The following is a 25,581-nucleotide window of genomic DNA, read 5'->3' as shown; positions in this document are numbered from 1 at the left end:
TGGTCATTAAGGGGTTAAAGGATATAAATTATATAAGCTAAAAAAGCTTTTTTTCATAGCAAAATGTGCCTTATCTTACAGTTCATGGAGATACTAGTTAAAAAGGCTCTTGAGTATATTTTATCTTCTTGAGTTTATGAAGGGATCCCCTTTCAAAAAATGTCCATGCTCATTACCTGCTTTGTTTAAAGAAAGTTTTCAGAGTTAAATACATGAAATGCAGGCAAAAGAACAGTATGTGAATACTCTCTTTTTATTGAGCACAGCTAAACAGTTTAAGGTAAAGTAAATTTAGCAAATAATATTTCTCTGGATTTATTCAACCTGAAAAATGTAAACACTTAGAAAAACGTGGACTGGATAACCAAATTCAATAAAGTTTACAAATCTTAAAAAATATTTTAAATGGCACTGCCTGTATTTTTATTAAGCAACATAAGACGGTATCTGCACGCATCGCATCATTTCTTGTTAGTTAAAAAATAATAATACACGATTGCCCGAATCAAATATGGCTATCGCATACAGAACTCTATGGTTATGAATGATTGTCTTGTCAATTACTTTATCTCTCTATCCCTTGATGGAAATTTATGGTTGACACCGGAAGTACATCTTGAAAGGCTCGGAAGTGACTGAGGAACACAACACCGGTGTACGGACCTGATCATGAGTGCACCAGTGACCTTACTGGCCCGTACTGTCCGCAGCTTCTATCGCAGTCAGGTATTAAAAATGTCATTCATTTGCGTAGTCACGTGCTCGAGCTATATATATATATATATATATATATATATATATATATATATATATATATATATATTACAGTCAGCCTTGGCATTTTAAGTGTTGAACTATGTATCTCGTACTCCCCTCTTCGGTTTTACTAATTCAGTTATCATAATTCTTACTCTGTCAGCGCTTTATTCGTCTTTTAGTGAATTATACATGTATTTATACAAAGCATAGCTTCTATCTGAGGAAGGGATATCCACTTGTAGAGGAACCTATTGTATAAGAGACCACTGCTTTAGGGAACACTGGTTAATTTTTCACCTTACCTCTATATTGTTAAATGTCATTGTACGCATTACTGTATGTACTGCATATATAAGAGACCTTTCAATTTGCATCTCACAGGTGTTCTGACAGATCAGCCAGTTCATCAGATTAGCCAATCACACGTCACTTCCGGTGATGTTGAATCAGCTGTGAAATCAAACCACAAATTTACTCACTGTGCATGTGCTCCACTGCGTCACCGCATCCAATCGCTGCACGTTTGTCAGATTAGCCAATTCTGATAACAAATTCACTCACCGAGCATGTGCTCCGCTGCATCCAATCGCTGCAGTCTGTCAGATTAGCCAATTCTGACCACAAATTCACTCACTGCGCACGTGCTCCACTACGTCACCACATCCAATCGCTGCACGTTTGTCAGATTAGCCAATTCTGACCACAAATTCACTCACTGCGCATGTGCTCCACTACGTCACCGCATCCAATCGCTGCACGTTTGTCAGATTAGCCAATTCTGACCACAAATTCACTCACTGCGCATGCATTCTACCGCAGGTAGCAAATCTCGACAACGGAACTGATCTGCTGCTTCCATTGTATTTGTTGTTAACCAGACGTATACGCTGTACTGTAATTTGCCCATGTAAACTATTTTTTTTGCCTCTTCCTGAGTGGTTCAAGGGGTGTGTGCCGCCAATTCTCTGGCATCCACCCGAAGTGAACCTTGGGGAATGAGGTTTACAAGGGGGACTTTTTCCCCCTTGAACCCCCCAGGCAGAGGCAAAAAAGGTAGTGAAGATGGGGGAATTTCAGTGCAGCATATACATGTCTGATTAACTACGCAGTGACTTCCGTCAATTGGAATGCGGTGACGTGATTGGCTAATCTGATGGGACAGAACACCTGACGTGATCAGCTAGGTCCTAGTAGCTCTGCAGCTGCCTTTATATGTTTAACCCCTTTGCGGGAGTTAAAAACATAGTTAAATACAAATAACAGTGCTATAAGAAAATGCACACATTAGAACATTTTCTTTTTGCATTTATATTTCACTTTAAAGGGATATAAAAACCAAAATTTATTTCATGATTCAGAGCAGGGATAGGCACGAGCCAAGGCTGTGGCGGACATTAAAGACCTTTAGTGAAGGACACCAAGGTACATTTACAATTAAAACTATTATTTTACAGTGCTGAATTTTATTATACTGATGCAGATACCACTGATCCTATAACCAGCCCTTGTCTGGCTATACACATGTGCCAGTGTCACTACTGTGTCATTATATAGCGCTAGGGGTTATTATACTGATGCAGATACCACTGATCCTATAACCAGCTCTTGTCTGGCTATACCCATGAGCCAGTGTCACTACTGTGTCTTTGTATAGAGCTGGGTGTTATTATACTGATGCAGATACCACTGATCCTATAACCAGCTCTTGTCTGGCTATACACATGTGCCAGTGTCACTTCTGTGTCTTTGTATAGAGCTGGGTGTTATTATACTGATGCAGATAACACTGATCCTATAACCAGCCCTTGTCTGGCTATACACATGTGCCAGTGTCACTTCTGTGTCTTTGTATAGAGCTGGGTGTTATTATACTGATGCAGATACCACTGATCCTATAACCAGCCCTTGTCTGGCTATACACACGAGGCAGTGTCACTTCTGTGTCTTTGTATAGAGCTAGGGGTTGTTATACTGATGCAGATAACACTGATCCTATAACCAGCTCTTGTCTGGCTATACACATGTGCCAGTGTCACTTCTGTGTCTTTGTATAGAGCTGGGTGTTATTATACTGATGCAGATAACACTGATCCTATAACCAGCTCTTGTCTGGCTATACCCGTGTGCCAGTGTCACTTCTGTGTCTTTGTATAGAGCTGGGTGTTATTATACTGATGCAGATAACACTGATCCTATAACCAGCTCTTGTCTGGCTATACCAATGTGCCAGTGTCACTTCTGTGTCTTTGTATAGAGCTGGGTGTTATTATACTGATGCAGATAACACTGATCCTATAACCAGCTCTTGTCTGGCTATACCAATGTGCCAGTGTCACTTCTGTGTCTTTGTATAGAGCTGGGTGTTATTATACTGATGCAGATAACACTGATCCTATAACCAGCTCTTGTCTGGCTATACCCATGTGCCAGTGTCACTTCTGTGTCTTTGTATAGAGCTGGGTGTTATTATACTGATGCAGATACCACTGATCCTATAACCAGCCCTTGTCTGGCTATACCCGTGTGCCAGTGTCACTTCTGTGTCTTTGTATAGAGCTGGGTGTTATTATACTGATGCAGATAACACTGATCCTATAACCAGCTCTTGTCTGGCTATACCCGTGTGCCAGTGTCACTTCTGTGTCTTTGTATAGAGCTGGGTGTTATTATACTGATGCAGATAACACTGATCCTATAACCAGCTCTTGTCTGGCTATACCCGTGTGCCAGTGTCACTTCTGTGTCTTTGTATAGAGCTGGGTGTTATTATACTGATGCAGATAACACTGATCCTATAACCAGCTCTTGTCTGGCTATACCCGTGTGCCAGTGTCACTTCTGTGTCTTTGTATAGAGCTGGGTGTTATTATACTGATGCAGATAACACTGATCCTATAACCAGCTCTTGTCTGGCTATACCCGTGTGCCAGTGTCACTTCTGTGTCTTTGTATAGAGCTGGGTGTTATTATACTGATGCAGATAACACTGATCCTATAACCAGCTCTTGTCTGGCTATACCCGTGTGCCAGCGTCACTTCTGTGTCTTTGTATAGAGCTGGGTGTTATTATACTGATGCAGATACCACTGATCCTATAACCAGCTCTTTGTCTGGCTATACCCGTGTGCCAGCGTCACTTCTGTGTCTTTGTATAGAGCTGGGTGTTATTATACTGATGCAGATACCACTGATCCTATAACCAGCTCTTGTCTGGCTATACCCGTGTGCCAGTGTCACTTCTGTGTCTTTGTATAGAGCTGGGTGTTATTATACTGATGCAGATAACACTGATCCTATAACCAGCTCTTGTCTGGCTATACCCGTGTGCCAGTGTCACTTCTGTGTCTTTGTATAGAGCTGGGTGTTATTATACTGATGCAGATAACACTGATCCTATAACCAGCTCTTGTCTGGCTATACCCGTGTGCCAGTGTCACTTCTGTGTCTTTGTATAGAGCTGGGTGTTATTATACTGATGCAGATACCACGGATCCTATAACCAGCTCTTGTCTGGCTATACCCATGTGCCAGTGTCACTTCTGTGTCTTTGTATAGAGCTGGGTGTTATTATACTGATGCAGATAACACTGATCTTATAACCGGCTCTTGTCTGGCTATACCCATGTGCCAGTGTCACTTCTGTGTCTTTGTATAGAGCTGGGTGTTATTATACTGATGCAGATAACACTGATCCTATAACCGGCTCTTGTCTGGCTATACCCATGTGCCAGTGTCACTACTGTGTCATTATATAGAGCTGGGTGTTATTATACTGATGCAGATAACACTGATCTTATAACCGGCTCTTGTCTGGCTATACCCATGTGCCAGTGTCACTTCTGTGTCTTTGTATAGAGCTGGGTGTTATTATACTGATGCAGATAACACTGATCCTATAACCGGCTCTTGTCTGGCTATACCCATGTGCCAGTGTCACTACTGTGTCATTATATAGAGCTGGGTGTTATTATACTGATGCAGATAACACTGATCCTATAACCGGCTCTTGTCTGGCTATACCCATGTGCCAGTGTCACTACTGTGTCATTATATAGAGCTGGGTGTTATTATACAGATGCAGATGCACATCCAGTATTTCACTCAGGCTTTATTTATTCCATAACTTATCACCCAATATTGCTAGCAGTCTCTTGACAAGCCACTCATTTTATTCACACTAAATATTTTCCCTTTCCTATTATTTAATCAAAAAGAAAAGATATACTAAGGTTATGATTCACAACCTTACTATATCTTTTCTTTCTATTTAAATACTATTTATAATAAACCTCAGGTGCTGGTTAAAGTGCTTTACCTTTGCATATACAGCTCCAGGGACACAGTGGCAGCTTGCTTCTTGAATCTTCCCTCTCTCTCTGTCTCACTCAGAGTCATTTTCTGGTACTAAGCGGCATCATGTGGGAGTGGCCCCAACCCTGCAAAACATGGCGCCGCATGTGTTAAGGAGGAGTCAGGACCAGTATTCATCTGTCTTACTCCTCCCTCCCCACAGCATAATGGGCGGCGGACACTGCAAGGGCCAGTCACGGACACCAGTGTCCGTGTACGGACACCTTGCCTATCCCTGATTCAGAGAGAGCATGCAACAACTTTCTAATTTACTTTTATTATCAAACAATGTTTCTTTGTTCTCTTTTGTTATAAAGCAGGGACGTATCCTTAGGAGCTTCCACATGTAGCCACCAATCGGCAAGTGCTACCCAAGTTCTGAACTAAAAATGGGCCGGCTCCTATGCTTACAATCCTGCTTTTTTTAAATAAAGATAGCAAGAGAACGAAGAAAAACTTATAATTAGAAAGTTGCTTAAAATTGCATGCTCTGTCTGAATCATGAAAGAAAAAATTGGGTTTTGTATCCCTTTAAGTGAGCAAACCCCTAAGGCAACATGGTGTTCTGCCTGCACAGAGGTAGTTTGCCCAGTACCCCCAAAATGTTCAAGGAATATTGAAAACAACATTTTTGTTCTTTTATATTTCAGATAGTGCAATTTTAAACAAAGTTCCAATGTATTTCTATTATCACGTGTGCAATTCTCTTTGTATCCTTTTGTTGAAGGAGCACTAACCCAAAACTGGGAGCTAGCTTAACACAACAGGTGAGCCAATGAAAAGGGGCAGATATGTGCAGCCACCAATCAGCAGCTAACTCCCAGTAGTGCATTGCTGCTCCTGAGCCCAGCTAGCTATGCTATTCAACATAGGATGCCCAATGATTGAAGCAAACTGGACAATAGAAGTAAACTGAAAAGTTGTTTAAGGAATGATCTATCTGAATTTTGAGAAATAAAATGTGGGTTTCATGTCCCTTTTTAATTACAGCTTAGAGTAGCACTGGCAAAACTGTGGCATGCAGAAGCCTCTGCTGTGTCATGAGCCTAGGTTCAGAAACGCTGCGGTAAGTCTCTCAAAAGCTGATGTCTGCAGACCTCACTTCCGAGCTTCATCTTGTTACTGTATTGCAATCGTGTCTGTGCACTTTCGTTTGACCTGCTACTGGGTTGCCCTGCCTCTCTTTGGCCCATCAGCTTATGACACTGTTAGTGGGAGCAGGATATACTTTAAGGGATGGAAAAGTCAAAATAAAACTTGCATGATTTAGAGAGAACAGGTAATTTTAAGACACTTTTAAATTCACTTTTATTTGCAAATGTGCTTTGTTCTCTTTATATGATCTGTGGGGTGACAGTAGAGCGCTGGTACAAAGGAGATACCACACACTTACAGATTGAGAAGATCCTTCGTTCTCCTCAGTAATTTTAAGTGAAAAAAGGGGGGAGTGGGGTAAGTGCGCTAAAAAAGCTAAAGGTATCAGAACAAAGTATGTTTTACTTTAAGGGTCATTAGTATTATCTTAATTTTTTATATATGTGATCTCCGAAATATATATTAAAATAGTAATTGGAACTTCATTTTTTAATGAAATAAAATAAATGTTAATAAAGGTGTTCTTTAGAAGTGAATTTAAACTTTGTGTAAGTGATATAGAAAAGTAACTAAAATTGTTGCTAACGAGGTGATGTGAAAAGTAACTAAAATTGTTGCTAATAAGACGATGTGAAAAAATGTGTCATTAACAGTGTTTGGAATTTGTTATGTTTAGAAATATCCTATATATAGGATAATACAGTACTTGAAGACTAGGTAGTAGAGGTGTAGTACCAATAGCAATATTTGAGAATAAGTATTTATTTGTCCAGGCTAGAAATTAGCAGGATCCAAGGGACCTAACAGATAGCCCTTAGTAGTAAATGCACACAGATGTAAATAATTTTACAGATTTATTATCAGTTAAAAATATTACAATATAACAATTAGATAGGGGACGTCTCCCCAATTGCACAGCCTAAAGTTTCTCTAAAACCATAAAAATCTAAAAAAAACTACTATAAAACAATCTATAAGACAATCTGTATGATGAACAGCAAATAGTCAGAAACTCTATATCATATAAGCACAGTAGAATCTTGTGTGGTTAACTCTCGTAATAACTTTTGGTGTGATAGATTCGTTTATCCAGACTGAGTTATTTTAGTATCGCCTTCAAATTATATGTGGATAATGCTAAAAAGTCTCTATGCAAGTTCCGTAATAGATTGCGATAGCACACAGAGGTATATTTTCTAGGGGTGATTGTACTCTCCCTTCAGATGTGGGTAAGACAAATTTAAAGCTTACTTTTTAAGTCCTGGAAGAGCTGCTGGAGCCTGTGTCCGCCGGCTATTTCTCAGCCGAGTCAGTGCGCCGCATGGATCTTGGCGTCTGACGTCACCGGTAAGTCTTCCGGTTGTCAAAAAAAGAAGAAGAAATTCTCAGCTGGAGTGTGTATTTTATCCAGATAGGATTTGGGAAGTAAATTCTTTGTGAGTCAGTTGAAATTACACCCTGCACCTAGTGCCAATGCACGCAGGGATTATTTAGACTCCGGTATTGATGATTCAAGACGTAACAGAATAACCCGGGTTACCTCAGAAATTTGTTAGAAGTTCATTTGAGATTCAGATATCCTTGTCTGTAGTAGGCACAGTCACTTAGATCGACGCGTTTCACTCACCAGGGAGCTTTATCAAGATGCAGGTGACTGGCAAAAGGTGTTCTTAAGTAGGCTGTGGATAATTCTGATTGGTCCCTTTCAGATACTTTTTTGTAAAGGTGGAATTGCAGGTTTTTTCTTCATACGGGTATCGTATTCTTTGTGCATGTTCAAAGGCTTAAGGTGGAAGTATTTAAACTCCAAAGAAGACCTTTTAACTTTTTTTATCTCTAAGTTCTTTTTCTGATGTTTGAGTCATTTTTCTTATTTAGTTTCCTATTATTTTAAATATCAACTGATGTTTTGCAAGCCAGCAAATACTGGTTATTATTCTTACTACATGTTCTATATCATATATTTGCTTACACTATACATTACGAAAACAGATTTTAATCCGTTGTAATTAATATTGTCCCTCCTATAAGGACGTAACATCTGTTTATAAGCATGTTTTGCTTGTCATATTTACATCTGCTTTGCAAAAGGTATAGTTACATGTTCTCAGATTGCTATTGTTATAAGTTTAGGTTTGTGTACTGGATTGGAGTTCTTTTGACATATTTTATGTTAATACTATTATAATTCAAAAAGAAAAGGTGAGAGATCTAGCTCAGAGTTCAGGCCTTTGGGGTGTAAAGTATCATATTTATAGATCATTTCGGCTTCCTTTATCAACAATTTCTTCTCTAAATTGCCACCTCTCCGATGTTTATGTACTTTCTTTATGGCCCAGTATTTTAAGTGTTTAGTATTTCCTTTATGAACTGTTTTAAAGTGTTTGTATAAGTGGGTGTCGTCCTTACCATTTTTAATATTACCAATGTGTTCTCTTATGCGATCCCTTACCATTCTTGTAGTTTCTCCAAAGTAAAAAAGGTTGCAGGAGCACTTTAAGATATAGATTATATTTTTATTGGTACATCTTATGATATCCTGAATAATTAGGGGTTTTGTATCCTTATTAATTTCGATTTTTTTCCACTTTACTACTATGACTGCAGGCTTTGCATGTATAGCAGGGAAAGAATCCCATAATTTCTTTACCTGTTAGATCTTTTTGTTTATGAATGATTTTCTTTGTTTTTTTCAATTCACTAGGGGCTAGGAGTGTCTTTAAATTGGCAACTTTTTTGAATATAAATACGGGGTTATCAGAGATTTTTTCACCTAATACATCATCTTCTTTAAGGAGATGCCAGTGTTTTTTTATTGCTTTTTTTATGATATTTTGATCAATACTGTAATCTGTTATAAACGGAATTTTTATTTTATCGGTATTATTTTCCATTGGTCTTTCTTTGTACATTAGTAGGGACTCCCTATCCGTATTTTTTGCTCTATCTTTGGCTTTCTCTGTGATATCTTTTTGATAACCCCTAATTTTAAATCTTTCTAATAGGATCTCAGACTGCTGTTCAAAGTCTGCTAACCTAGAGCAGTTCTTCCTAATACGTAAATATTGCCCTATTGGGATACTCTTTTTCCATACGTCTAGGTGGCAGCTATTTGCGTGTATGTAATTGCTGCAGTCGACCTTTTTAAAATTAGTTTTTGTTTCCAAATTGTTTTCCACCCTCATAATTTCTAGGTCTAAAAATACTATTGAGTCTTTACTGTAGTTGTATGTGAAGTTTAGACCCCAAGTATTGTTATTCATTTCTTTAAACATAATTTCTAATTCTTGTTCTGTCCCCCTCCATACTATCAGCAGGTCATCAATGTACCTTTTATAGAGCACAAGGTTTGCACCATAGCTTTCAAAGAACTGGGATTCCTGTGCACCCATAAACAAATTGGCATAGCTAGGTGCAAACCTTGTGCCCATGGCCGTGCCCTCTACTTGGAGATAAAATTTCTCGTTAAAGGAGAAGTAATTATTTTCTAGTATATATTTAATACTTTTTAGAATAAAGGACCTATGTTGGTCTGTCATTAGTGGATCAGAGCTGAGAAACATGTCTACGGCTTTAATGCCCTTTGAATGGTTAATCACTGTATACAGCGATGTAACGTCACATGTTACCAGGTACATCCCTTCTTCCCAATTGATAGATTTAAGTGTATTTAATACTTGTGTGGAGTCTTTAAGGTATGACTTTAAATTCTTTACGTGTTTTTGCAGGAAATTGTCAACATATTTGGATAAATTAGCCGAAAGTGATTCTATTCCAGAAATGAAGTTCCAATTACTATTTTAATATATATTTCGGAGATCACATATATAAAAAATTAAGATAATACTAATGACCCTTAAAGTAAAACCATACTTTTTTCTGATACCTTTAGCTTTTTTAGCGCACTTACCCCACTCCCCCCTTTTTTCACTTAAAATCACTGAGGAGAACGAAGGATCTTCTCAATCTGTAAGTGTGTGGTATCTCCTTTGTACCAGCGCTCTACTGTCACCCCACAGATCACATAGCTTTTTCCTTCACTTAGTAGTAGCTGCAGATATATCACTTCCAATATGGAAGATATTTTTGATTTTAGGGATCAAATTTTCTCAGATATGAGAGATGATAATATTCAAATAACTAACTCTTGTACATCTGATAAAATATCTGATCTAATGCAGAATCTAGAACAAAATATGATCAAAGAACTTAAACAAAAGATGGAATTAGTCTTTTTAAATAGATACACCACTAAGGACATTATCCCAAGAGGGCTTCGCCTTAATAAAAATTGTACATTTCCACTTTCAGACATACTACAGACTGAGTGTACTGACACTTTAAAGAAAGCATCAAACACTTTAATAGATATTCTAAAAAGATCCAGGAAGGAAACTCTAATCACCATCGAGAAAAATATTCTGGAAATTAAAGATAAACTAAAAGACAAAAAAAGTAGTAATGAATTCAAAGAAAGACAAAAAGTAATTATTGATAAATTAGCAAATTTAAATAAGGACCTTCTAAGATCAAAATGGGGAAAAATGGAAAGGGACATAAATGACAATATGCAAATGAATAGAGAGGAAAATATGAATGAAACCCCCTTAAGACACAATAGCCAAGATGTGAGACGAGAAAATAATCACATGAATAGAACTATAAGAGACCCCCAAACACAATACTACAGTAATTCTGAAAATAATAGAAATTTTTATCCCTATAATGACTACCACAATTCTGAGAGGTATCATAGTAATAATCGCAACTTTCAATATAACAATAATGAACATAATGCCCAATATAATAGACCAAGATACAACAACAATGATCACAATGCCCAATATGAAAGACCAAGATACCCGAGGTATCAAAATAGAGATCATTTCTACTCAGAATTTAGACATAACATGCACAGACAGAATCCAGACAGAAGTCACCAAAACAGCCACAATAATTGGGAATACCCAAGAAGGACTAACAGATGGATAGAAAGACAGAATGATAATTGGAAGGTCCCGACATATAATCGATTTGAAACACTTAGAGACCATAGAACCCAAGAGGGGGAACAACTAAAAAATGATGAACAAGTTTTTTTAGAGAGAAGCCCTCTAGGGGAGGGCCACTCAAGAGATTTGTTAAGACACGAAAGCGAGTCAAATACCAGGAGAAAAAGAAATTTAGAGGAAAGAGAGGAGGAGGAGCTTCTAAACGAGGCAAAAGGGTGGAGATAGAGGCCAAACAGGGGATTTTCAATCTAAGTAGTATCAAACTAAAAACAGAAGAAGAAAAAGTTCTAAGTTTAGGTCTGTCTTTTGCCCCAACTAAAAGATTAAACAAATTTAACACACATATTCACATTAAAAAGTTTGTGAGGAACCTAACAATAAAAAGATTTTTTCTCAAATGTCCCATTGAAAGACAAATAACTAACAGGCCAGTTCTAGATAACATTCAGCATACAGATTTTAAGGTTAAATCGAAATTTAACCCAGTACAGGCAAAGGGCAACTACCTTGACACATTTGAAAAATTGGTATGTAAAGATATACAAAGATCAAATCTTCATAAGAAAAAGAAATATAATCTAAATGCCAAAGAAAAAGGAATAATTGAAAACCTTCAAAAAAACAGTGATATAACCATCAAACCCGCGGATAAGGGCGGAGGTATTGTCCTTATGGATACTAGTAAGTACATAAAAGAGGCAGACAGACTTTTAAACGATACCAAGACTTACAAAAAACTAGATTTCAACCCAACCGAAAAATTCAATAAAACATTAAATAAAATTCTTAAAGAGGGTAGTGTATCAGGGATATTGAATAACAAAGAACTTGAATTTTTAACACCCAAATATCCCCATATACCCATATTCTATTTCCTGCCAAAAATCCATAAATGTTTGGTCAACCCTCCAGGGAGACCAATCATTTCTGGAATAGAATCACTTTCGGCTAATTTATCCAAATATGTTGACAATTTCCTGCAAAAACACGTAAAGAATTTAAAGTCATACCTTAAAGACTCCACACAAGTATTAAATACACTTAAATCTATCAATTGGGAAGAAGGGATGTACCTGGTAACATGTGACGTTACATCGCTGTATACAGTGATTAACCATTCAAAGGGCATTAAAGCCGTAGACATGTTTCTCAGCTCTGATCCACTAATGACAGACCAACATAGGTCCTTTATTCTAAAAAGTATTAAATATATACTAGAAAATAATTACTTCTCCTTTAACGAGAAATTTTATCTCCAAGTAGAGGGCACGGCCATGGGCACAAGGTTTGCACCTAGCTATGCCAATTTGTTTATGGGTGCACGGGAATCCCAGTTCTTTGAAAGCTATGGTGCAAACCTTGTGCTCTATAAAAGGTACATTGATGACCTGCTGATAGTATGGAGGGGGACAGAACAAGAATTAGAAATTATGTTTAAAGAAATGAATAACAATACTTGGGGTCTAAACTTCACATACAACTACAGTAAAGACTCAATAGTATTTTTAGACCTAGAAATTATGAGGGTGGAAAACAATTTGGAAACAAAAACTCATTTTAAAAAGGTCGACTGCAGCAATTACATACACGCAAATAGCTGCCACCTAGACGTATGGAAAAAGAGTATCCCAATAGGGCAATATTTACGTATTAGGAAGAACTGCTCTAGGTTAGCAGACTTTGAACAGCAGTCTGAGATCCTATTAGAAAGATTTAAAATTAGGGGTTATCAAAAAGATATCACAGAGAAAGCCAAAGATAGAGCAAAAAATACGGATAGGGAGTCCCTACTAATGTACAAAGAAAGACCAATGGAAAATAATACCGATAAAATAAAAATTCAGTTTATAACAGATTACAGTATTGATCAAAATATCATAAAAAAAGCAATAAAAAAACACTGGCATCTCCTTAAAGAAGATGATGTATTAGGTGAAAAAATCTCTGATAACCCCGTATTTATATTCAAAAAAGTTGCCAATTTAAAGACACTCCTAGCCCCTAGTGAATTGAAAAAAACAAAGAAAATCATTCATAAACAAAAAGATCTAACAGGTAAAGAAATTATGGGATTCTTTCCCTGCTATACATGCAAAGCCTGCAGTCATAGTAGTAAAGTGGAAAAAAATCGAAATTAATAAGGATACAAAACCCCTAATTATTCAGGATATCATAAGATGTACCAATAAAAATATAATCTATATCTTAAAGTGCTCCTGCAACCTTTTTTACTTTGGAGAAACTACAAGAATGGTAAGGGATCGCATAACAGAACACATTGGTAATATTAAAAATGGTAAGGACGACACCCACTTATACAAACACTTTAAAACAGTTCATAAAGGAAATACTAAACACTTAAAATACTGGGCCATAAAGAAAGTACATAAACATCGGAGAGGTGGCAATTTAGAGAAGAAATTGTTGATAAAGGAAGCCGAAATGATCTATAAATATGATACTTTACACCCCAAAGGCCTGAACTCTGAGCTAGATCTCTCACCTTTTCTTTTTGAATTATAATAGTATTAACATAAAATATGTCAAAAGAACTCCAATCCAGTACACACACCTAAACTTATAACAATAGCAATCTGAGAACATGTAACTATACCTTTTGCAAAGCAGATGTAAATATGACAAGCAAAACATGCTTATAAACAGATGTTACGTCCTTATAGGAGGGACAATATTAATTACAACGGATTAAAATCTGTTTTCGTAATGTATAGTGTAAGCAAATATATGATATAGAACATGTAGTAAGAATAATAACCAGTATTTGCTGGCTTGCAAAACATCAGTTGATATTTAAAATAATAGGAAACTAAATAAGAAAAATGACTCAAACATCAGAAAAAGAACTTAGAGATAAAAAAAGTTAAAAGGTCTTCTTTGGAGTTTAAATACTTCCACCTTAAGCCTTTGAACATGCACAAAGAATACGATACCCGTATGAAGAAAAAACCTGCAATTCCACCTTTACAAAAAAGTATCTGAAAGGGACCAATCAGAATTATCCACAGCCTACTTAAGAACACCTTTTGCCAGTCACCTGCATCTTGATAAAGCTCCCTGGTGAGTGAAACGCGTCGATCTAAGTGACTGTGCCTACTACAGACAAGGATATCTGAATCTCAAATGAACTTCTAACAAATTTCTGAGGTAACCCGGGTTATTCTGTTACGTCTTGAATCATCAATACCGGAGTCTAAATAATCCCTGCGTGCATTGGCACTAGGTGCAGGGTGTAATTTCAACTGACTCACAAAGAATTTACTTCCCAAATCCTATCTGGATAAAATACACACTCCAGCTGAGAATTTCTTCTTCTTTTTTTGACAACCGGAAGACTTACCGGTGACGTCAGACGCCAAGATCCATGCGGCGCACTGACTCGGCTGAGAAATAGCCGGCGGACACAGGCTCCAGCAGCTCTTCCAGGACTTAAAAAGTAAGCTTTAAATTTGTCTTACCCACATCTGAAGGGAGAGTACAATCACCCCTAGAAAATATACCTCTGTGTGCTATCGCAATCTATTACGGAACTTGCATAGAGACTTTTTAGCATTATCCACATATAATTTGAAGGCGATACTAAAATAACTCAGTCTGGATAAACGAATCTATCACACCAAAAGTTATTACGAGAGTTAACCACACAAGATTCTACTGTGCTTATATGATATAGAGTTTCTGACTATTTGCTGTTCATCATACAGATTGTCTTATAGATTGTTTTAGAGAAACTTTAGGCTGTGCAATTGGGGAGACGTCCCCTATCTAATTGTTATATTGTAATATTTTTAACTGATAATAAATCTGTAAAATTATTTACATCTGTGTGCATTTACTACTAAGGGCTATCTGTTAGGTCCCTTGGATCCTGCTAATTTCTAGCCTGGACAAATAAATACTTATTCTCAAATATTGCTATTGGTACTACACCTCTACTACCTAGTCTTCAAGTACTGTATTATCCTATATATAGGATATTTCTAAACATAACAAATTCCAAACACTGTTAATGACACATTTTTTCACATCGTCTTATTAGCAACAATTTTAGTTACTTTTCACATCACCTCGTTAGCAACAATTTTAGTTACTTTTCTATATCACTTACACAAAGTTTAAATTCACTTCTAAAGAACACCTTTTATTAACATTTATTTTATTTCATTAAAAAATGAAGTTCCAATTACTATTTTAATATATATTTCGGAGATCACATATATAAAAAATTAAGATAATACTAATGACCCTTAAAGTAAAACATACTTTGTTCTGATACCTTTAGCTTTTTTAGCGCACTTACCCCACTCCCCCCTTTGTTCTCTTTATATCCATTGTTGAAAAAGAATACGCACATATCCTACAAAAGTGTGAGCTAGCTGCTGATTGGTGCCTGCACACATTTGTCTCTTGAAGTTGTGATTGGCTAACTAGATGTGTTTAGTAGCTGTCGCCAGTAGTGCAATGCTGTTCCTTCAGCAAAGGATAACAAGATAATGAAGCAAATTTGATACTATAATTATATTTGAAAGTTGTTTAAAATGGTATGTTCTATTCAAATTATGAAAGAAAATTTTGGGATTTGCCTGTCCCTTTTTATTTTTTTTTTTGTGCAACAGTTATGTGACGTCTGCTTATTACCTGTGCTTCCTGGTCCAGTTAAGGTTTTATAATTGTATGTCTGTGTGATTAACCCCTTAACGACCGAGGACGTGCAGGGTACGTCCTCAGAAAAAAGGCTGTTAACGCCTGAGGATGTACCCTGCACGTCCTCGGTGTGGAAAGCAGCTGGAAGCGATCCTGCTCGCTTCCAGCTACTTTCCGGTTATTGCAGTGATGCCTCGATATGGAGGCATCCTGCAATAACCTTTTACGGCCATCCGATGCAGAGAGAGCCACTCTGTGGCCCTCTCTGCACCGGACATCGATGGCCGGTATCGTTGGTGGGTGGGAGCCGGTGTGGGAGGTGGATGGCCCTGGTCATGTGGAGGGGGGCGGGATCGTGGGCGGGTAAGTCCGGGGGCGCGCGCGGGCGCACGCACGTGCACGAGGGGCGGGCGCGTGCAAGGGGAGGGAGCGGGTGGGAACCGCTACACTACGGAAAAAATGTGTCCCAAAACAAAATAAAAGTGGGACAAAATTTAAATCTATAAAAAACCCTTAGGTGTGATTTAGGTTGTGGGGGGGAGGGGGGTTGGGGGATTGAGCTACACTACAGAAAAAATAAAATAAACATTTGATTGTTCAAACTGGGTACTGGCAGACAGCTGCCAGTACCCAAGATGGCCCCCAATAAGGCTGAGAGGGAGGCTTAGAGAGCTGTTAAGGGGGGGATCAGGGAGGTTGGTGGTTAAGGGGGGATCCTAAACACAGCATATGTAAATATGCTTTTTTTTTTTTTTTTCTTAAAAAAAAACAAACAAAAAAAAACTTATTTTAGTACTGGCAGACTTTCTGCCAGTACTTAAGATGGCAGGGACAATTGTGGGGTGGGGGAGAGAAGGGAGCTGTTTGGGAGGGATCAGGGGGTGGGATGTGTCAGGTGGGAGGCTGATCTCTACACTAAAGCTAAAATTAACCCTGCAAGCTCCCTACAAACTACCTAATTAACCCCTTCACTGCTAGCCATAATACACGTGTGATGCGCAGCAGCATTTAGCGACTTTCTAATTACCATAAAGCAACGCCAAAGTCATATATGTCTACTATTTCTGAACAAAGGGCATCCCAGAGAAGCATTTACAACCATTTGTGCCATAATTGCACAAGCTGTTTGTAAATAATTTTAGTGAGAAACCTAAAATTGTGAAAAAATTAACGTTTTTTTTACTTTGATCGCATTTGGCGGTGAAATGGTGGCATGAAATATACCAAAATGGGCCTAGATCAATACTTGGGGTTGTCTACTACACTACACTAAAGCTAAAATTAACCCTAGAAGCTCCCTACATGCTCCCTAATTAACCCCTTCAATGCTGGGCATAATACACGTTTTGTGCGCAGTGGCATTTAGCAAGCAGCCTTCTAATTACCAAAAAGCAAAGCCAAAGCCATATAAGTCTGCTATTTCTGAACAAAGGGGATCCCAGAGAAGAATTTACAACCATTTATTCTATAATTGCATGAGTTGTTTGTAAATAATTTCAGTGAGAAACCTAAAGTTTGTGAAAAAATTTGTGAAAAAGTGAACAATTTTTTTTTATTTGATCGCATTTGGCGGTGAAATAGTGGCATGAAATATACCAAAATGGGCCTAGATCAATACTTTGGGATGTCTTTGAAAAAAAAATATATACATGTCAAGGGATATTCAGGGATTCCTGAAAGATATTAGTGTCCCAATGTAACTAGCGCTAATTTTGAAAAAAAGTGGTTTGGAAATAGCAAAGTGCTACTTGTATTTATGGCCCTATAACTTGCAAAAAAAGCAAAGAAGATGTAAACATTGGGTATTTCTAAAGTCAGGACAAAATTTAGAAACTATTTAGCATGGGTGTTTTTTGGTGGTTGTAGATGTGTAACAGATTTTGGTGGTCAACGTTAGAAAAAGTGTGTTTTTTTCCATTTTTTCTTCATATTTTATAATGTTTTGTATAGTAAATTATAAGATATGATGAAAATAATGGTATCTTTTGAAAGTCCATTTAATGGCGAGAAAAACGGTATATAATATGTGTGGGTACAGTAAATGAGTAAGAGGAAAATTACAGCTAAACACAAACACCGCAAAAATGTAAAAATAGCCTTGGTCCCAAACGGACAGAAAATGGAAAAGTGCTGCGGTCATTAACCCCTTAAGGACGGGGTACGTCCTTGGTCATTAACTGCATTTTTTTGCAGAACGTACCCCATACGTCGTTAGGGGTTATAGGGATATGAAACCCATTTTTTTTTCTTTCAGGATTCAGATATCGCACACAATTTTAAACAACTTTTCAATTTACTTCTATTATTAAATTTGCTCCATTCCCTTGATATCATTTGCTAAAGGAGCAGCAATTCACTACTGAGAGCTAACTAAACACATCTCATCAGCCAATCACCAACTAGTGTAGGATATGTACATATTCTTTTTCAACAATGGATACCAAGAAAACAAAGAACATTTGAAAACAGAAGTGAATTTAAGTGTGTTTTAAAATAACTATCTGAATCATGCAAGTTTATTTTTTACTTTTCTATCCCTTTAAGCACCTTTTTGGTTTTTGTCTGTGCCGTGTGTATTTTTCTCTCAATGTTGTATACTTTTTGATTGTGCACAAAAAGCAAGGTATGGTCGGCTGAGGTGAAAGTTAAAATAATCCTTTATTTGTAATCCATTAAAAGACAAAGATGGAGGAAAAAGTTAAGGACACGTTTGGTGTCAGCCGTTGGCGTCTGATGAATTTCGGCGTAAGCCGTAATAATACTTTTTGATTGTAGCTTTCTAAAACCTGTAAACAAGTTGCATTTGCAGATCATCGTGTTCATTTTCTTATGTTTTTCTACAGTCAGTTTGTGCGACTTGGTTCAGACAGTTTTGTGTGTAGTTTCTTTTATTAAAAAACTACTTATTTTCTGTGCTTTATTTGAATTTTTAGCACTTTTGAGGTAAATAAATTTAGTTTAGCAGTTTGGGCGCTCAGGCTCAAAAATGCTCACCATCAATGACTTAAAGGAAAGAGGCTAGTCACTACTGTATGTGTATAATTAGACACATGAAAACATTCTCATAAATCTGTCAAAGCTTGTAGAGTACATTTTATAATTAAAAAAACACTTTGTATTTGGAGAGCCAGTCTACACCAGAATTTGTATTGTTTAAAAAAAAAAAAAAGAGAATCCCTTTATTACCCATTTCCCAGTTTTGCATAACCAACACTGTTCTATTAATACTTTTTTATCTAAGCCTCTGCAGACTGCCTCCTTATCTCAGTTCTTTCGACAGACGTGCATTTTATTCCATGCTGACTCGTAACTCCACATAAGTGAGCACAATGTTATCTATTACACACATGAACTAGCAGTGTCTGTGAAAAACTTTCAAACTGCACTGGGATAAGCGGCAGTTAAACGGCTTAGAAATTAACATATGAGCCTACCTAGGTTTAGCTTTTCATAAAGAATTCCAAGAGAGCAAATCAAATGTGATGCTAAAAATAAATAGGAAAGTTGTTTAAAATTGCATGCCCTGATGGAATCATGAAAGTTTAATTTTTATTAGATTGTCCCTTTAAGTACATAAATGTATAAAATGTTTTGTGTATTTCAGGCCTTCAGGGCAGTACCATCTCACCATGCTGCTTCTATAATCAAAGCAAGGTATATACATCCGCTGTAAGTATTAAATATCCTTTTAATTGAATCATATATTTGTTTATCATCCATGATTGGCAGAGCTTATATAGCTAAAGTGATGACAAATACTGTTTATAACTACACTGACATCTTTTTAATTTGGGGACTGACTGGATATATAATTTGGTTTGAAGTTTTACCTATGGACTTTGCATCCAGGCTTGTCTGGGGTTAACTGCCTGCGTCTCTAAAAGCTGTGCAACTGGCTGTGAGTGCTGCTGAGTGAGTTATTCAATCATAGGATGTGTACCCAGTCCAGTTTGAGAGTGTAGTCCGTTTCTGTGTTTTGTATGCGTCTATGGAAATTTTACATAACTCCTGTGCACCCTTGTGTGGATCCCAGTTTGTTTTATTGAACGCATACATTGTGTGGCGGTAATTAACACTTCCATTTTTGCTTTTACTTTTAGCTGCGTGCTTGCAAGAGAGTGCCAGACTTCCTGTGTTGCAGGGCAATAGGATGTGTACCCCGGCGTGCTTGAATTAATATTTAAATATAAAACATCAGAAATAGCCACTGACAGGACTTTTAGCACATAAATTCCTTACTATATTAAAATGGTATAAATGCTGTTTAAATGACATGTAATTTATACAGTATTTGTACCCTTTTAATTATATGGATGGAAGATGGAGCTTAAAGGGACACTGAACCCAATTTTTTTTTTGTTCATGATTCAGCTTGAGCATGCAATTTTAAGCAACTTTCTTATTTACTCCTATTAATTTTTCTTCATTCTCATGCTATCTTTATTTGAAAAAGGCATCAAAGCTATTTTTTTGGTTCAGACCCTGGACAGCACTCGATTATTTGTGGGTGAATTTATCCACCGATTGACCAAGAACAACCCAGGTTGTTCTCCAAAAATGGGACGGCATCTAAACATACATTCTTGCATTTCAAATAAAGCTACCAAAAGAATAAAGAAAACTTAATAGGAGTAAATTAGAATGTTGCTTAAAATTGCATGCACTATCTAAATCGCAAAAGAAAAAAAATTGGATTCAGTGTCCCTTTAATTACATAATTATCACATTCTTTGATTAAATGGGACATTAAAGTCAATTTTTATTTATACACCAAAACTCGTCTGCATTGTGGAAGATTGGCATGTTGTTAGAAAAATTTGTTTTGTAGGCTTGAAACACATCCCTTAAAAAAGCTCCTTGATGGCTGTTTCTATGCTCCTTGCTATAGCCAAGAGCAGATATAAATGATGATCTGCACATATCAACTAATCCCTGTGCTACATGTAGGAGGAGGACCAAGGTTCTGCAAACATTTTATTAGCTATTCTAATAAAACTTATTTCCCCCATCAGAGTGTTGACATTTGGTTTGAATTTTGTTGTAATATCCCCAACAGACCGTGCTATATTTTGAAGGCAATAAGAGGCCATTTTTATATTAAAGAGACACACAAGTCCATAGTAAGTAAAAGTCACTTTAGGTATGGTGATGTGATTTAAACTTAACATGCCATGCTACATACCTTCAAGCTATTTCTGGGCCGGGTTCCTCTCATACCTTCTGGAACATTATCTTACTTTGAGATGTACATAAACTCAATGGTGCAATTTATTTTATATGTCTGATTGCAAACCAACTGATTGTTCTATAAAATATTTGTTTTGTTTAGAAATAAACAAGTTTTGAAGACACCGTGTTCCTCTGTTCACACACAGTCTACAGATTCCAGAATTAGCAATCTGGTACGTATATCTGTTTTTTGCCATTCCTGGTCAATCTTTTCTTTCTCTCATAAAGAGACCTAAGTAGCATGAGGTCACTATTTTTTAAAGTTATATTACAATGTTTTATCGATCAATATGTACTAAGCATAACTAAGAATTAAAATTGCACCCATGTCCCTTTAACACCATGTGATTCTGTCAGCTGTTATTATATGTTTAAAAAAATAAATCCAAATGCTAAGGCCATTTGAAATGTTTTTTTATTTATGTATGTAAGCAAACCAATTAAGTAATGAACTGCAAAATATCTGCATAAAAATAAATGTTTATTAGCACAATTTCCATTTCTCTGTTGCTTCAGAGCACTCTAGGGATAAGCCCCCTTGAAAAGCCACTTATATAAGGGACATTAAACACTAAAAAAATGTTAGAATGATGCATCCAAAGAAAAGATTAGTCTGAGAAGAACATGTAGATGTATTTTTTAAAATGATTAGCTGTTTAAATATTGACAAAATAAGTGTAAAGTTTTAGTGTCTATAAAACAATGGCAGCTGCCATGTTGTAACTTAGGTTACTTTCTCTGATGTGGCCAATTAGGGACAGTTATAAATAGGTCACTAGAGTGTGCAGCCAATGGCGGTGTGGAATATAACAGTGTTCTGCACTTCAATTTCTAACCGGAACTAAAAAGCTCACCAATTCAAAATAAAATTACAGGAAAAAGGGACAAAATAATGAAAATATATTGCTGACATTTTTTATATATACGATTTATCATTTTATATTACCATTTAATGACAAGAAATCTCTGCTACTTTGCTTTTATCATTTTATATTACCATTTAATGACAAGAAATCTCTGCTACTTTGCTTTTATCATTTTATATTACCATTTAATGACAAGAAATCTCTGCTACTTTGCTTTTATCATTTTATATTACCATTTAATGACAAGAAATCTCTGCTACTTTGCTTTTATCATTTTATATTACCATTTAATGACAAGAAATCTCTGCTACTTTGCTTTTATCATTTTATATTACCATTTAATGACAAGAAATCTCTGCTACTTTGCTATAGAACAAAATATCAGACAAATCTAAATTATTATTATTTTTTTTTTTTAAAACAAACATCCTTTTTGGGGCATTTTTCAGAAGCCAAACTCCACCCACCATTTGACTTATTTGGAGGAGCTAATCTTGGATTGCATCTGCAGATAAGGCTAGCCATGGTTATGTTGGTATAAAGCACATTGTTAGCTAAAAGCTAATTAGGGAAATATATGTAACAAGGTTAGCCTTGATAAGTCTGCATTTAAAACTGTTTAAAAAGCCTCAATTTACAGAACTGATTTACACGAAAATGGAACAAAATAAATAATGAAAGTATATTGCAAAGTTGTTTTATTACATATAACTAAATATAACAATCTCAATGTGTTTACTGTCCCTTTAAGTACGTTTACCTGCTTTTATTGGCTGGGGTTAATGGGTTAGATGTCAAGCAATTACTTTGTAGCAGGTCTGAGTTTACCTTCCCTGTCTTGTCTTTATTTATACTGCCCCCTGTTTAGTGTTGTGTAATTTGCTGGCACTTTACAAATAAAGGGCTTGTTTCCATTGACGTGGTAAAAACATATCTCCATTAAACTCTGGAGAATATTTGTTACCATCCCAATGGAAACTATAATAACGAGGTCAGTCAAACCATACCAGGGTAAATTCTAGGATAGGTTGGTAAATCACTGCTTAAACAATATTTACAAGTGCTTTAAAAACTGCATATTATTGCTGTCATGAAGACTTTCCCCATAATGCTATTTATTTGTAAAATCAATAAGCTGCTGCAGCTTATTTCCCATTTTCAAATACAGATCTAGGTAAAGCTGAGATACATACAATATATTCTTGGTTTAGCTTTGAGTGAACAAAATGTTATGACAAAAACTGAATACTGCTTAATAGAATTCCGGGGTACTGGATTTACCGTGATTTGCACAAAAACAGGATCACATTGTGTCTTTAATATAGAACAGTATTTGACGTCACTCACAAGTAAAGACAATCGGACACTTTTTTTCTTTAATACTTTATTTTTCACTCATACAGATAACAATCACAGATGAACCAGATGTCCTGTACAAAAAAATAGAAGTGCTAGCGAAAGGCCACGATAAAACTGTGCTGGATAGTTATGAATATTTTGCTGTTTTGGCTGCTAAAGAGCTTGGGATCCACATAGAAGCAGTGTAAGCACAGCTCTGCCCTTGTGTCTGGTCACATTCTCGAACCTTTTTAGCATTGTAACAAGCATGTGCACTGTCAGCCGTATGTCTTCATTAAGAACATAGCTTAAGGTTTTTAAATGTATGCTACGGAAATATAAGCACTGCAGAATGTTAACTCATTACATTTAATGATATGAAAAGGACTTTTTTTTTCGCGATTCAGACAGAGCAATTTAAAAAAAAAAGCTTCCAATTCTCAGATTTGCTTTGTTCCCATGGTATTCTTTGTTGAATACATAGGTAAGTGTCTGAAGCACACTCTTGCAAAACTGCTGCCATAAAGTGCTCCAGCTTTTCAACAAATGATACCAAAAGAATGAAGACAAGTTTATAATAATGTAAATTGAAAAGTTGTTTAAAATGAAATCATGATAGAAAAATGTTGGGTTACATGTCGCTTTAAAGGGACATTGCACACTAGATTTTTCATTGCATAAATGTTTGTAAATGATCCATTTATATAGCCTATCTGGGAGTGTATAGTTTTGCTTATTTTATATTAACATTGTGCTGATTATCAGACTACTAACCAAGCCCCAAAGTATCAGATGTATCAGTATCTGAAGTCTAAAGATTCCTGCTTGCTCTGGTTTGTGTAATGTTTTTTCATATGCAGGGGGGAAGGGCGGTGTTGTCTGCTCCTCCTGCTTTCTCAGCCCCTTTTACTGGGTGTCCCAGCCTAAACTTATCAACAGTGCTAAACTGGGAGCATCTAAGTTTGATACTGGATTTTTAGATCAGTATCTGTGCATATTCTTTATAGTAGTGTCTATTACACAGTTATATGAACATTGGAGTATACTGTCTCTTTAAGTTTAGGCTATAGTCCGACTTTAAAATTGTTTTATTCTAATCTGCTTTAAACCCTATGTTAAGGACCAAATTATCACAGTGAAATATTGTCTTAATACACTTACTGTATTGATCTCCTGAAACTGGCAAGTTCATTTCCATAACTAATCTATTGGACTATGTCTAAGCTATTTTAGTAACTTTTTTTCCATTCTAGATCTGAACCTCAAAGAAAGATTGAACGATTCACACTATTAAAGTCAATCCACATTTTTAAGAAGCACAGAGTTCAGTATGAAATGAGAACGCATTACAGGTGCTTTGAGGTGAGGGGATGACATTTACAAACTTATTAAAAGTATTTATATTTTAATGAAAAATAATGGCAGTTCCAACTCGGCACATTTATTAACACACTTTGTGAATGCCTGAGCTAATTATAGTTCACTTTCACCAAAAAGAAAAGCAAGTATAAAATATTTTTTTCAATACTGCAAGTATTCACTTGTACATAAATTTAATACAATTTCTGCCATCATGCACTTCCCTCTATTTACGGGTGCCACCATTTTGGAATCTGTTTCACTGCAGGTATCTGAATGAAAGTTGCTGTAAACACATTAGCACGGAAATGCAGTGAAAGATAGATTTTAAACACAGTGAACTCAGAACTAGCGGGAGGTGGGATTAGCCTCAGTACTATACTTACAATATATATTTTGTGTTTAATGTCACTTTAACATCCATAAGTAGAACTGTAGGTTTTATAAACCTACTACATTTTTAGATTTCAGAATGCAATGTCTGTAAAATATATAATTGCGTAAGTGAAATTAAAAAGAAATTTCACTTCCTCTTTGCTTTATGCACTTTTTACACACCCTTTGTACAATTGTCTCCCTAGTTAACACACTTGACTGGATGTACAGCAAATGTATACTTGGAATATATCCAGCGTAACCTTCCTGAAGGCGTTGCCTTAGAGATAACAAAGGTGGGAAACATTTATAGCATTATAATCGTACAAATGTAACACATACATGCAAACTCTAGTCTTATAACTTTTTTTTTTTTTTCTCACTTTAGACGCGGCTAGAAAAATTACCGGACCACATAAAATATCCAGTATGGGACCAACTGCTAAACCAAGAGGATACAAAAAGTCCTTAATGAAATTTCAACCTATTTTTGTACATCTGTATTTAAAACATATGCAATAAAATGATAAAACTGC

At 36.3% G+C, this 25,581-nt stretch overlaps 1 protein-coding gene across 2 annotated transcripts; it reads left to right on the top strand.

The window, feature by feature from the left end:
- The first annotated feature begins 615 nt into the window (after positions 1–615).
- On the top strand, positions 616–25,581 carry MRPS10 (mitochondrial ribosomal protein S10). 2 transcript variants are annotated; one of them, XM_053712360.1, is made up of 7 exons: positions 616–726; positions 19,483–19,532; positions 21,208–21,280; positions 23,377–23,516; positions 24,565–24,673; positions 25,252–25,341; positions 25,434–25,581. In XM_053712360.1, exons 1-7 carry the CDS (start codon positions 670–672, stop codon positions 25,515–25,517), a joined length of 603 nt encoding a protein of 200 aa, XP_053568335.1. In that variant the 5' UTR covers positions 616–669; the 3' UTR covers positions 25,518–25,581. The 2 variants fall into 2 exon arrangements, with proteins under 2 accessions (XP_053568335.1, XP_053568334.1); XM_053712359.1 differs by having other exon boundaries at positions 19,483–19,547.

The sequence above is a fragment of the Bombina bombina genome, chromosome 4 (genome assembly GCF_027579735.1).
Source record: "Bombina bombina isolate aBomBom1 chromosome 4, aBomBom1.pri, whole genome shotgun sequence".
In the NCBI taxonomy this organism is placed as follows: Eukaryota; Metazoa; Chordata; class Amphibia; order Anura; family Bombinatoridae; genus Bombina; species Bombina bombina.
Note: the sequence above shows the minus strand (reverse complement) of the source record. Positions and strands in the feature narration are given on the sequence as shown.

Bases quoted from the DNA above. Each gene is read 5' to 3' on its own strand.
- MRPS10 (XM_053712359.1), top strand. From the start codon at position 670: ATGAGTGCACCAGTGACCTTACTGGCCCGTACTGTCCGCAGCTTCTAT. The intron at 727-19,482 runs GTATTAAAAATG...TGTGTATTTCAG, and splicing joins GCAGCTTCTATCGCAGTCAG to GCCTTCAGGGCAGTACCATC. The intron at 21,281-23,376 runs GTACGTATATCT...TCACTCATACAG, and splicing joins ATTCCAGAATTAGCAATCTG to ATAACAATCACAGATGAACC.